Genomic DNA, 15,244 nt, shown 5'->3' with positions numbered 1-15,244 from the left:
ACCTCCTTAGTCACCTTCTCGAAGAATTCAATAAGGTTTGTGAGGCACGACCTGCCCTTCACAAAACTATGCTGACTATCCTTGATCACATTATTCCTATCCAGATGTTCATAAATCCTATCCCTTACAATTCTCTCTAAGACTTTGCCCAAAACAGAAGTGAGACTCACCGGCCTATAGTTACTAGGGTTATCCCTACTCCCCTTCTTGAACAAGGGAACCACATTTGCTATCTATTTTCACCCTTTCCAGAATTTCCAACACCTCTTCTCTACATACCTCAAAGCCATCCATTCTACTTCTCATTTTCATCTTAAATGTACAACCATTACAATCATGAAAGTCTACCTCCTATCCATGGACTCCATCTACACTTATCATTGCTGTGGAAAGGCTGCCAACATCAACAAAGACCCCTCCCACTCTTCCAACCTCTTTCATCAGGCAGAAGATAGAGAAGCTTGAACATTCCATTCCATATATACCATAGAATCCCTGTGGAAACAGCCCAACAAGTCCACACCGACCCTCTGAAGAGAATCCCATCCAGACCTATACTCTATCCCTATAACCCTGCATATGAGTAATTTGCTTTGGCCTTTCCAGCTAATTTGCAAACCTTTGAACTGTGGGAGGAAACTGGAGCACCCGGCATGGGGAGAATGTGCAAACTTCACACAGATGTCCACAGCTGCAATTTAGCTGCCACTGTCAGGCAGCAATGCTAACCACTCAGGATTGTAGTGTGCTAGACTAGTGTGGTGTTTTTTTTTTAGCACTGTTAATAGACTGTTGAATGGACCTGTCTAATTTGAAATCTAATGGTGATCTTGCTTTTGTGCAGCTGTAACTTTTTATGCCTCATTCTTTCTAACCTCCATACGATCTGTATGTCCTCGTATGTTATGATCTGCTTGTACTGCATGCAAAACAGGACTTTTCACTGTATTAAGATACATATGACAACAGTAAAGCAAATCAAACAAATCAAATCAAATCACAGATTCTAGACTCTCGCTCAAGAGGAAACAACTTCTCCGCATCTACCCCGTCAAGTTCCATAAGAATTTTATGGCTTCCTCACATTCTTCCAAACTCCAATGAGTATAGGCCCAACCTACTCAACATTTCCTCTTAAGATAGTCCTTCCACTGTCATATTACCTGAGCGAACCTTCTCTAGACTGCCTCCAATGGCAGTAGACGTTTGGTTAAATAGAATCATAGAATCCCTACAGTGCAGATGGAGGCCATTCAGCTGATCAAGTCTGCACCAACCATGGACTGCATCAGTTTAAGAAAATAGTTATCGCAGCCTTCTCAAAACAAATCTGAATGAGCATCACCATTAATGTTCACATCTTACTGAATACTGTGGACAAGTACCATCTAGTATGATTGTGCCCACAAAATCTACTAAAGTCCGAGGTTTGAATTAGCAATCCTTAATTCAAGGTGATTTGAGATTCCCAGAGCATAGAGGTAAAAACTCTCAGCCAAATGTTCCTAATCACTCTCCACCAACCTTGGTGCAATAATCTGTCTATGAAAATCAGCTTAGGATCTGACAGCAGAGTGAAGATCCAAAATTAATAATCAAATATTTATTTTTATTTCATATGGCAAATTTGAGCTGTTGATCCCCAGCAAGGTGGCATACCTGTGGTAATTTGAATTCACTGGAAAAAAAAGGGAGAGGAGGCTTAATACCAATGGTGAAAGTGACCCCACAGTTTTTCTCCCTACCTGATGTGACTTGTGGATTAGTGACTGTCACATGATGATTTCAGTGTTATATTCAGAAAGTATGGATACTCACAAGAAATTATTAATGTGACATTTTTCCCCATCTCCTACTGTTGCTGTGATAGTAACTCCCTGATGAGGTTTTATTCATCAGTTTCCTGTGAATGCTGGATGACATAAATTTTGATTGCATTGTTGTTCTTATTAACTGTGTTCTGTCACTTTTAAACTAACCATTCCATTGAGTAAGATAGAAAATGTAGGGTTAATAGTGGTCAATTCTGGTGCAAACTCTTCAGGAGAATTCACCAATGTTATCAAAATATTAACATGTCAATTCCTGGTTGATATCACTGACCAGCAGTAAATACAGACGATGACTTCTTATCCTGTCAACTTGACCAGTTTGTTCAGCTGAATGAAAGTAGTCAAGAGTCCAATTTCTCTTCATTTTACTCTAAGGTTTAATCTCTACCAATTGAAAATTTTCTTTAATACATCAGTAAAAAGATCCTTGGCATATAGGTACCACTAGCAATTTCCCAGTGAAGTTGCAGAAGTGAAGTTTATTAGTTTATTCTTGAACTCTTGCAGTAGTTGTGTAGCTTGAGTGATCATATTTCATATCCATCGGTAGTGAGGTACACTTTATTGAATGTGTTCATACATAGATTTTGATCACAATAATCTGCAGATTGTTTGTGCAATGTCCCATGGGGAAAAGGTCAAAGTTGTCAACTCCAGTCGGATCAAGTTATCGCGTGATCTCCTGTGTGCAATTCATTCACTCTGAGAATTGATACCCAACATCTCTTCTCCAAAAGTCAAATTGAAATGTGACTTAAAAGTCCACAAGCTTCAATACTCCAAAAAGTGGGGTTTTCATAACGCGTGCTAGGGGTTCTCTTTTCTGGGAACATGGTAGTCTTAGAAGCTGTTGAGAGTCGACCAGAGTGAACCATGACAAGAACAACCCCACATTCATTTTCTTTAAAATTGTTTATATAAGTCTGCCGAGTTTATTCGTTCATTTTGGAACACTCCAGGAAATTCTAAGTGGGTTCTTGCATTTGGAACAGAATCGCAGGTGATTCTAGTTTCCATGGTCTTAGAGTAGCAAGGATCAATTGAATAGACGTATGCAATGGTTAGACACATGTGAAACGATTTGACAGATAAATTTAACTGAACATCAATGTTAAGATGACACAGCTTTTCTAGCTGGTCTGAGGGAAAAAGAATCAATTTTATAGAGCAAATCTTAATGCTGAGAAAATGTTTCCTTTGCATTAATGGGAAGTGTGACAGTGGAAAATATTCCAGTGAATGTGAGGAGAATATGAAAAGTGAATAGAACCGTGGGCACAATGCTGCCAATTTGCTCAGACTGATCCTTACTTCAAGGAAGATAACTGTCCTACATGTTTGCTCATACAATCAAAACTACAGTAAAGAATTCTTGGTTTCTTCTTTTTCCACAGTGTGGTGAGACAAGATGAAAAATCTTTTGCAATTGGGATTCAGTTTTTGATAATGAGGCTATTGGGTGAGTACAAGTCAGTCGGGAATACAAACCATTGAGAAATGCATTACATTCTGAAGGTGGAACAGATACCTTTTCACTTCCATTTGAAATAACAGTAGCTTGTAATCTGGCAGTGTTTAGAGCCCTGGCTTCACTTCAACAAATTGTATTCTCATATTTCATTGAGGGGAGCAACACCATATATTGCTGATTTTCAAATAAATTAATTAATTTTGACACAGAAACAAGCATGATAATAGATTACAAAATTGCCCATTTCAGTTTTACTGGCTGGAATTAGGCTTGGAATAAAATTCAACATGTGTTTGATCTCAGTAGCTAGTTATTCCAGTACCTTTCCTCTTGTTCCACAATGTGAATAGGTTTGAGAATGTATGTGTGCGATGGTACAAGGGTATGGGTATGAAATGCAGGATTTTTCCAATTTGCTTTTCTTCTTCTCACAGCATGGTTACCAGCTCCTGCTGTGTTTGGTGCTGTCATCGATTCAACTTGCATTAGGTGGAATAAGACATGCACTGGAAAGAGTGCAGCGTGTGCTTACTATGATAACACTTTACTGAGGAATAGGTAAGTTGTCATTCCACCTTCAGTCACAACAATTGTTTCAATATTTCTTTTAAAAATGTGGTATTTACAACTTCCCATCCAAACATGGACAGTCCTTTATTCCTTTTTATGAGGATAATTTAATACAGGCATGATAAAAACATAGAGACAGAGTTCTCCAAATAATTTCTCATTTGCTCCATATACTGTAGTGTTAATCAGACCCAAAAACTTTACTGAGACTAGTTGTAGCATGAAACATGCATAAGCCCTACTGAGATCAAAGAACAGTATTGTACATGATCAGGTCCTCCAAGCCACCAAGCCTGTACTAAAGCATGATGCCCTTTTAAAGTAAAAACCTTTCACCTCTATGATCCATATCTCTCTATTCCTTACCTATTCATGTATCTGTCAAGGTGCGTCTTAAATGTTGCTATTGTGTCTGCTTATAGCAACTCCTCTGGCAGCAGACTCCAGGCACCCCTGTAAAAAAATAAACTATTTGTCACACCTCCTTTAAAACTTTCCCCCTTTTACCTTAGATCTATGTTACCCTGGAAAAGCGACACTATCCATCCTATCCGCACCTCTCATAATTTTATATCAGGTCGTTCTTCAGCTCTGACACTCTAGCAAAAACAGTCTATGTTGGAGCATTAGAGGCTGAGCAGTGACATGAGGGGCATGGATAGGGTAAATAGACAAAGTCTCTTCCCTGGGGTGGGGGAATTCCAGAACTAGAGGGCATAGGTTTAGGGTGAGAGGGGAAAGATATAAAAGAGACTTGAGGGGCAACTATTTCGTGCAGAAGGTGGTACGTGTATGGAATGAGTTGCCAGAGGAAGTGGTGGAGGCTAGTGTGATTGCAACATTTATAAAACATCTGGATGGGTATATGAATAGGAAGGGTTTGGAGGGATATGGGCCAGATGCTGGCAGGTGGGACTAGATTGGATTGGGATAACTGGTTGGCATGGATGAGTTGGACAGAAGGGTCTATTTCCATGCTGTACATCTCTATAACTCTCCTTGTAGCTAATGCAATCCAATCCAGGTAACATCCTGGCAAACCTCTTTTGCACACTCTTCATAGCTTCCACATCCTTCCTATATTGCGGTGACCAGAACTGCACACAGTACTCCAAATGTGAGCTAATTAAAGTCTTATACAGTTGCAACATGACTCTCCAATGTTTATCGTCAATGCCCTAACTGAGGAAGGCATGCATACCATAAGCCTATCTTTACCACCCTATCCACATATATTGCCACTTTGAGGGAGCTATGGACTTGCACCCCTTCTGTATATCAATGCTCCAAATGTACTGCTAATTACAGGGTACTTTCCTCTTATAATGGACCTCTCAATGCATCATCTCACACTTGCCCGGATTAAATTCCATCTGCCATTTCTCCGCCCAACTTTCCAACTGATTTATGTCTTGCCACATCAGTTGATATCCCTCCTCACTATCCAATTTGTCAACCAATTTGTCTCATTTGCAAATTTACTAATCAGGCAGACGTTTTCATCCAAATCATTTTTATATACTGCAAACTTTACTTGCGGATCATCAGACCTTCAGTGTGGAAAAACACTTCTCCATAACCTCCATCTCTCTTCAATGACCAAGTTAATTTTGTGTCCAACTTGCCAAATCATTGTGGATTCCACGTAATTTAATCTTCTGGTCCAGCCTACCACAAGGGAGCTTGTCAAATGTTTTAGTAAAGTGCATGTAGACATCATCGTCCATTTCCTTACCTGCTTCTACATCACTTCTTCAAAAAACTTGAATCATCTTTGTGAAGCAAGACTTCCGTTGCCTAAAGCCATGCTGACCAAGTCTAATAAGACCAATCTTTTCCTAATACGAGTAAATCCTTTCCCTAAAACTCTTAGCCAATAATTTGCCTCCCACTGATGTAAGGTTCACCAGACTATAATTTCCTGGAATTATTCCTGTTTATCTTCTTAAACAAAGGAACAACTTTGGCTTTTCTGGGACCTTGCCCTTTGCTAAAGAGAATACAAAGATCTCTGTCAAGGCATTCCTTTGCCTCTTTGAGTATCATGGGATAGATCCCATCAGGTCCGAGGAACTTAACTTCTATAATGTTTTCAAGACACTCAACACCTCCTCATTCATGACATTGACATGCCCCTAAACATATCATCATCCTTGTCTCTCTCCTTAGTGAATATCAATGTGAAGATCTCACCCACCTCTCTGGCTCCATGCATAAATTCCCTCCTCTGTCGTAGAGTCATACAGCACAGAATAACACCTTTTCATCCATGCCCTCCAAGTTTACCAAACTAAACTAGTCACACTTGCCTGCTTTTAGCCGATATCCCTCCAAATGTTTCCTGTACATGTACCTATCCAAATGTCTTTTAAATGTTGTAACTGTACCTGCATCCATCACTTCCTTTGACAGTTCATTCCAAATACAAACTATCCTCTGTGACAGGTCCCTTTTATATCTTCCTCCGCTCACTAGGTGTTTCTAAAAATGTTCTTTCATTTTGAATCTAATGTTTTCATTTAGCCTAAAATGTCTCAATATTAATTCAAACCTGTTAAGATGCATCAGCTGGCAATTTATAATCTCAAAGAATCTTCATTTGTCAAATGTATTCATGAGCGTCAGTTTCTCCTCTCAGCTGACATGCTGACACGGCAGCTTCACTTATATTTTAAGACAGTCTTATCTCTGATTAGATAATCCTTCAATTTTCTAAACTCTCAGGATTGAGTTATATTATGGTCACCTGTTGATCAAAAGTCTCCCACTGATTTGATGTTGAACATAAACCATTTATACATTACATTAACAGGGTTCAAAGTGTGCCTTCATAGCTTTCAAATTCTCTCCTATCTGCTTTACTGCTCTTCAGTAGGCTCCTCCAGCACTAATAGCAGTGTTGTTATTAAATTTCACTCAGTCGTTTTATTTAATTAAAATCGCAGAGGTTTATAAGCATGGAAACAGACACTTTGGTCCAACGGGTCCATGCTGCCTAGTTCTCACAATTAATCTAGTCCCATTTTCCCATTTGATCCATATCCCTCCATACCTTTCTCATCCATGTACCTATCTAAATGTTTCTTAAATGATAAAGTTGTACTCACCTCCCTCACTACATTTGGCAGCCCAGTCCAGACACTCACCACTCTTTATGTGAAACAATTACCCCTCTGGACCCCTTTGTATCTCACCTTAAACCTACGTCCTCTAATTTTACACTCCCCTACCATGTGGAGAAGCTGTTGGTTATGTACCTTATCTATGTCTCTTATGACTTTTTGGATCTCTAAGGTTACCCTCCATTTTCTACGTTCCAGGAGAACTAAGTTGTATCAATTTGATATTTATTTATATTTATATTTAAATTTATAATATAAAACTTACATAACTATTTCATAGTATTACCACTGAGAATGGAAACAATTCCAATTCTGTTTTCATGTTAAATTGAAGTGGGCCAAATGGTCTACTTCTACTTTTGTTTTCCATTTTTTCTATATTCATATACTCCTTCATTTCCACAGCAGCAGCCATTTTGACGCACCTGGATAATTACTATCACCCCGATGGTTCTTATAAATTGCTTCTGTGTTAGGCCACTTTTGGAATTCAATTCTGTTCTCCTTCTTATTGGCAGGATGTTCTGAAACTTGAAATGGTTCAGAAAAGATTGGAGGGTTGGAGGGTTTGAGCTACAGGGAGAAGCTTAACAGGCTGGGCTGTTTTCCCTGGAGCGTGGGAGGCTGAACGGTAACCTTAGAGGTTTATAAATTCATAAGAGGCATGGATAGGGTAAAGAGACAGGGTCATTTCCCTGGTGTGGGGGGATCCAGAACAGTTCCAGGTTTAGGGTGAGACTGGAAAGATATAAAGGGGCAACATTTTCACGCAGAGGGTGCTACGTGTATGGAATGAGCTGCCAGAGGAAGTGGTGGAGGCTGGTACAATTACAGCATTTAAAAGGCATCTGGATGGGTATATGAATAGGAAGTGTTTAGAGATGTATGGGCCAAGTGCTGGCAATTGGAACTAGATATCTATGCCGACCAGATATCCTAAATATGAGTTGAACCAAAGGGTCTGTTTCCATGCTGTACATCTCTTTGACTATCTCTGTCCAAACTACTTGTAAATTTAATCCACTTACTGCTTTTGGAAGTGTGTATTGTACATAAAGGTCTGTACTATTTCTGTTTCCCTTAGTCTGAGCTTGAACTGCACTTATACAAAAACCTCAGTTTGACTAGTTCATTTCGCAAATATTAATAAATAAAAATCACTCATCCTATCTAATGATTATCCCATGTTAATCCAACTATTGCCTTATTTGTACTTAAGTATGAAGAAATTGGGTATCAAATACCTAAAATTGAGTGGAATTTGGAAAGCAGTCTACAACTGTTTTGGTGCAGAATGGAAGATGCAAAACTGACTCTCAACAGCATCTTCATTGGTGGATGGTTATAGGATTACAACCGCACATCTTGCATTTTGGAAAGTCAAATCAAGGTCGGAGTTTCATGGTGAATGGTAGGGCCTTAAGGAGTGTAGCGGAACAGAGGGATTTTCAGAGGTTTACAGTTTTCTGAAAGTGGAGTCACAAGTAGACAGGACAATGAAGAGTGCATTTGGCACACTGGCCTTCATCAGTCACAGCTTTGAATACAGAAGTTGGAAGTTATGTTGTATAGGATGTTGGTGAGGCTGCACGTGGAGTATTGTGGTCAGTTTTGGTCACCTTGCTATAGGAAGAATGTTATTAAACTGGAAAGAGTGCAAAATAAATTTACAAGGAATTTGCCTAGATTCAATGGTCTGAATTTTAAGGAGAGATTGGACAAGCCAGGACTTTTTACTTTCGTGTGTAGGAGACTGAGGGGGGAATCTTATAGAGGTGTGTAAGATCATCAGAGGCATGGAAAGAATGAATGCACTCTGTCTTTTCTCCAGGGTTAGGGAATGGAGGACTAGAAGGCATCACTTTCAGGTTAGAGGGGTAAAAATAAAAGGGAACCTGAAGGACAACTTTTTTTACACAGTGTGGAATGTATATGGAATGAGCTGTCAATATAAGTTGTTGAGGCAGGTACATTGACAACATTTAAGAAGTATTTGGATAAATACATGGATAGGAAAGGATTAGAAGGATATGAGCCAAGTGCAAGGAAATGGGATTAGCGTGGACGGATATTTTGGTTGGCATGGACCATTTTGGGAGAAAGTGAGGACTGCAGATGCTGGAGATCAGAGCTGAAAAAGCGCAGCAGGTCAGGCAGCATCCAAGGAGCAGGAGAATCGCGTTTCGGGCATGAGCCCGTCTTCCCTGAAGAAGGGCTCATGCCCGAAACGTCGATTCTCCTGCTCCTTGGATGCTGCCTGACATGCTGCGCTTTTCCAGCAACACATGGACCATTTTGGGCAAAAGGGCCTGTCTCCATTCTGTAGAACTCTATGACTCTATGATCTGCCGTTTCCTGTTGAATTGGGTATACAAATTTATAGTAATCAAAGGATACCGTGACCAGGAGAAAGTGAGGACTGCAGATGCTGAAGATCAGAGTCGAAAGGTGTGGCAGTGGAAAAGCACAGCATCCAAGGAGCATGAGAATCGATGTTTCAGGCATAAACCCTCCATTAGTGTGTGTGTGGTGCAGTGGTGGTGGGAGAAGGGGGCTAGAGTAGAGTACAAAGTAGCTTTTGTCATTTCTACCATATTTGACTGATACAGTAAAAAAATGAGGCAGCATTCCTCCAGTACTGAGGGTGCTACATGGACAGCACAAACTATACACGCGTACACAGCATAAAGTGCATAAGTGCAAAACCTGCGAGTTACAGTGTCACAGAAGAATGATGAATAATAGACATTTTTCTAGCAGCAATATGAAAGAATGTCAGATGGGAAAGAGTCCGCTTATACTGTGTTAAGCAGCCTGATGGCTTGGGGGAAGAAACTGTTGCACAGTCTGACCATGAGAAACTATGCTCCAGTATCTTCTGCCAGATGGCAGGAGGGAGAAGAATTTGAGTGAGGGGTGTGTGGGGTCTTCCACAATGCTCTGAGCTTTTTGGATGCAGTGTGTGGTGTAAATGTCTGTAATGGAAGGGGGAGAGACTCCTGTGATCTTCACAGCTGTCCTTACTATTCGTTGTAGGGTCTTATGATCCTACAACATGCAATTCCTGAACCAGGCAATGATGGAGCAGCTCAGGATACTCTCAATGAACCTTCTGTAGAATAGGGTGAGGATTGGGGAGGGGGTGGGTTGGGGGGAAATGCAGGGTCAGTGACAAGGTGGGCTTTCCTGAGCCTGCGCAGAAAGTAGAGACATTGCTGGGCTTTCTTGGCTATGAGCTGGCGTTGAGGGTCCAGGTGAGATTCTCCACTAGGTGTGTGCCAAGAAATTTAGTGCTCTTCACAATCTCTACAGGGGAGCAGTTGATGTCCAGTGGAGAGTGGTTGCTCCATGCCCTCCTGAAGTCAAGAACCATCTTTTTTGTCTTGTGCACGTTCAGAGACAGGTTGTTGGCTCTGCAGTCGTCTATTAACTGCTGCACCTCCTCTCTGTATGCTGACCCATACAGCCGTATCATCAGCGAACTTGATGCTGTGATTCGAACTGTGCATTGCTGCACAGTCGTGTGTCAGCAGGGTGAACAGCAGTGGACTGAGCACACAGGCCTGGGGGGCCCCCGTGATCTCTGTCATGGTGTTGGAGATGCTGTTCCTAGTCCAGACTAACTGAGGTCTCCCAGCCAGGAAGTCCAGGATCCAGTTACACAGGGAGGTATGTAGGCCCAGCAGACTCAGCTTTCCAATCAGATGCTGAGGAATGATGGTGTTAAATGCAGAACTGAAGTCTATGAGCAATAGCCTGAGGTAGGTGTCCTTCTCCAGGTGGGCTAGGGCCAGATGGAGGGTTGTGGAAATGACATCTGTTTAGCGGTTGGGTTGACTTGCGAACTGCAGGGTGTCCAGTGAAGGGGGCAGCAGGGTCTTAATATCTGCATCACGAGCATTGTTGAAGCCTACATGGTGATGGGTGTAAGCGCAAAAGGGGATAGTCATTAAGACAGGACACTGAAGACTTCTTCAGCACAAGCACGTTGGAACAATGGCACAGCAAAGGAGATGTTGAAGATGTCCTTGAGAACATCTGCCAGTACGTCTGAGCACCCTGCCCGGGATGTTATCTGGCCCAGCAGCCTTACGTGGGTTAACTCTGCATAGGATGAGAGATAAATAGGAGATGGGGGAAGATGGGTGGGGGTGATGGTGATAGGTTGGAGTGGAGGGTGGAGTGGATAGGTGAGAAGGAAGATGGACAGGTAAGACAGTTCAAGAGGGTGGTGCTGAGTTGGAGTGTTGGATCTGGGGTTAGGTGGGGAGAGGAGAGGTGCGGGAACTGGTGAAGTTGCGTTGATGCCCTGTGTTTGGTGGATCCCAAAGTGGAAGATGAGGCATTCATCCTCCTGGCATTGGGTGTGTTGGGTTTGGCTGTGGAGGAGGCCCAGGATTACATGTCCTTTGCAGAGTGGGAGGGAGAGTTGAAGTGTTCAGCCACAGGGTGATGGGATTGTTTGGCATAAGTGTCCCAGAAATGTTCCCTGAAACAGTCCGTGAGTTGGCATCCTGTCTCCCCAGTGTGGAGGAGAACACTTTGAGAGCAGCAGACACTGTCGATGAGATGTTTGGCTTTGTAGGATTGGATGTACTCTTTGGGGCCTTGGATGGAGTTGAGGGGGGAGATGTGGGTGCAGGCTTTATACCTCTTGCGGCAGCAAGGGAAGGTGCCGGAATGGGTGGTGTGGACAGAACAAGGGGAGTCTCAGAGGGAATGGTCTCTGCAGAATGCCGAAAGGGGTGGAAATGTGACAGAAATGCGACGGAGAATTCTGCTCTGGATTCGAAATGTAACGCTAATCACATATCACTGTTAATTATTCTAACAAGCCCTGTATTGTCCCATAATGAGCTTTTTTTGTTTTCCTATGAAGGTAGATCATATAAAAATGACATTCTATTAACTATTTTAATGTTCGGCAGGTACCTGGGTCTACAACTTGGCTATAATGCCCTTGGGACATTGCTTTTACTGATTGCTGGTTGGAAAGCAAAGACGTTCAGTGCACGTAAGATTGCTGTACAGAACACAACGGCAGTATGAAGATTCTCCAGTTGATATAATGGGAACTGACATTACTTCACAATTGACCAACCTACAAATTATTTTTGTATCTGAATCATTTACTTAACAATACTTTGAATTATAGTGTTGATTTATTTCAGAGTTAAAATCACTATACTTATTTGACAATGAGAAAAAATTGAGCAATGTCAAGAACCCTCAGTAACAACAACTTGCATTTATAACACACCTTTAATGCAGTTAAACATCCCAAGACAGGGACTATACAAAGAAAATTTGACATCGAACCACGTAAATAGCTATTAGATCAAAACCTTGTCTCAAAGAATATGAATGAGCATCTTTAAAAGAGAGAGAGAGAGAGAGAGAGAGAGAGAGACAGACAAAAAACATAACAGATGAGAGAAAGAGACAGACAGATGAGTGCGAGAGAGACTAGATAGACAGATGGAAGCGAGAGAGAGAGGGAGAGAAACAGGTGGAAGAGACAGACAAAACAGATAGGTGAGAGAAACAGACAGACAGACAAACGAGTGAGAGACCAATGAGCGAGAAAAACACACAGACAGAGAAGAGAGGTAAAGAGATGGAGGGGGTCAGGGAGCAAATTCTAGAATTCATCATGTCTGTTGAAAGCACAACTGCTGTTTATGGAGTGATAAAAGTTGGGATTGATCAGGCAGGCCACAATTGGAAGTACTGTTAAAGAAATTACCATGTTGGAGGAGGTTACAATAAATAAGGAGGACCATGGTTTGAAATCAAGAACAGAAACTCTGCTGGAGCAGACCTTTACTTTCAGTGGAATGTTATTCATGCCCCCCCCCTACACATTAGCAGCACAGAGGTGGAACAAGTGGACAGTGTCAAGCTCCTAGGAGTGATCATCCACAACAAAGCTTTCTTGGACTCTTCATGTGGACGCATTGTTAAAAAGGCCCAACAACATCTCTTCTTTCTCAGGCAGCTGAGGAAATTTGGCATGACAGCAAATACCCTTGCCAACTTTTGTAGGTGCGCCATTGAGAGCATTCTGTCTGGATATATCACTACCTGGTATGGCAACTGTACCCATTCAAGATCGGAGACTGTTACAGAGAGTGATGAACTCAGCCCGGACAATCACAAAGGTCAATCTATAGATTCAAGGAAAGGCCGCCAACATTCTCAAAGATCCATCCATCCTGGCAATGCAATGTTTTTCTACAACCTCTACCATCGGGGAGAACGTACAGAAGCCTGAACACATGCACCATCTGGTTTCAAAAAGGTTTCTACCCTACTGTCGGACTCAAACTCTTAACATTCGCCTGTAGCTGTGTTTTTGTTTTTGCTGCTGTTTACTTATTATTTACTTACCTATGCTACTTAACTATGTGATCTGTCTGTATTGCTCGCAAGACAAAGCATTTCACTGTGCCTCGGTACACGTGATAATAAATTCAATTTAGTGTTACAACACATGGATAGTAAGCTAAAGTAAATCAACCTCTCAGTCACTGGATTTACAACACAATGAAGTTTAAACATTCAATTACCCTCAAAATTGTCTAATTGTTCCTACCCAGATTTTATGAATAATAGATCTTTTGATACCTTTGTAGGAGCGTAGCCATCAACTGGGGATAAAAACTTATGGAGGCAGACGGCCTCAATGCACAAACTCAATTATTCATTTAATCTTTGGCTCAGATCAGAAGAAAGATCAGTGACACACTAACTTGTACAATAAAAAGTAGTATTTTATACTATTCTGTATGACAATGATCAGATACAACATATTACAGCCCTTCTCTCCTAATCCATATAACCAATCTTGTGAAACACCTAATTAATGATGGGCATCCCAGGTTCCGATAATCTCATGGTGTTTAGCAGGCAGTGTAATCTCCAGGCCTTGAGAACTTTGTATGAACCCTATTCATTCACATTCCAAAGTTAATTGCGACCCTCCTTCGGGCTGCTCAGGCTGGCCAATCTACAGGGACAGAACTAATTCTGTAATTCATTGTATTTTATTTGATCAAATTCAACTATTCCTCTTATATTTTCCACTGTTCTGATTATATATAGAAAAAAATCAAAATAAGTTAGTTTTAATTTATTTGCTACAAGATTAGTATAAAGTTAGTTATATAGTGTAAAATTATACAGCTACTCTTACTGTCAGGACTTTGTAATTTATTGGCCATGAACAATCTATTTCGAAGTTATTTCCTAAAGCTAGTTAACTTCACATCTAGGTCTAAATGATTTTTCTTTCATACTTGTATTATGCGTTGCTTATATGCATCTATTTTATGTTACAAATTACCCGTGTGGTTCAAAACAATCTTTAACTAGAACCTTTTTTAATATTGAGCAACTTTAAAAAGATGTCGTTAATATACCCACCTCGACCTTTTCTGCTGGCAGCTCATTCCATATGTGGACCACCCTCTGTAAAAATGTTGCCCTCAGATTCCCTTTAATTCTTACCCCTCTGATGTTAAACTGATGCCCTCTAGTCCTCGATTCCCCAACTCTGGGAAAAAGACTGAGTGCATTCACCCTATCCAGGCCTCTCATGATCTTATTCACTTCTATAAGTTGAGTCTCCTATGCTCTGAGGAAAAAGGTCCTAGCTTGTCCAATCTCTCCTTATAACTCAGACCATTGAGTTTTGGCGGCATCCTTGTAATATTTTTCTGCATCCGTCCAATAACGAGATGACCACAATTGAACACAATACCCCAAGTGAGGCTTCACCAATGTCCTGTACAACTGCAACATAACTTCTCAACGTCTATACTCAGTGCCCTGACTGATGAAGACCAGTGTGCCAAACGCCTTCTTCACTGCCCTGTCTACCTGTGATTCCACTTTCAGAGAACCGGGCACCTGAACTCCAAGGTCCCTCTGTTCCACTACACTCCTTAAGGCCCTACCATTCACCATGGAACTCCTACCTTGATTTGACTTTCCAACATGCAAAACCTCACATTTACTTTATGTGTACATAAGAATTTGTTCTTGTGTGAATTTGAGAGTGTGAGTGTGAAAGTGTCAGACACTGAGAATGAGAGATTTGTTTCAGAGAGTCAGCGAGAAATAGTGTGTGATGTTGAGCATGTGTGTGAGGGCGTACGAGACAAAGCGTGTGAGAGAATCAGAAAAAGAGCGTGGGTGTGAGAGAGTGTGCATGAGGAAAAGATGTGTGTGAGACAGTGTAAGGAAGA

The 15,244-nt window shown here is 41.2% G+C and overlaps 1 protein-coding gene across 1 annotated transcript in view; it reads left to right on the top strand.

The window, feature by feature from the left end:
- The window catches only part of LOC122547118 (solute carrier organic anion transporter family member 2A1-like), a 13,317-nt gene extending 915 nt beyond the window's left edge, over nucleotides 1–12,402 (top strand). Inside the window, exons 2-4 of the mRNA XM_043685692.1 lie at nucleotides 3,227–3,291; nucleotides 3,738–3,861; nucleotides 11,924–12,402. Coding sequence (XP_043541627.1) covers nucleotides 3,227–3,291; nucleotides 3,738–3,861; nucleotides 11,924–12,044 — 310 coding nt within the window. The 3' untranslated portion in view covers nucleotides 12,045–12,402. The remainder of the gene's footprint in view (nucleotides 1–3,226; nucleotides 3,292–3,737; nucleotides 3,862–11,923) is intronic.
- Nucleotides 12,403–15,244: the final 2,842 nt, after the last annotated feature.

The sequence above is a fragment of the Chiloscyllium plagiosum genome, unplaced genomic scaffold (assembly GCF_004010195.1).
Source record: "Chiloscyllium plagiosum isolate BGI_BamShark_2017 unplaced genomic scaffold, ASM401019v2 scaf_7621, whole genome shotgun sequence".
In the NCBI taxonomy this organism is placed as follows: domain Eukaryota; kingdom Metazoa; phylum Chordata; class Chondrichthyes; order Orectolobiformes; family Hemiscylliidae; genus Chiloscyllium; species Chiloscyllium plagiosum.
This window is presented reverse-complemented; position numbering and strand designations above follow the sequence as displayed.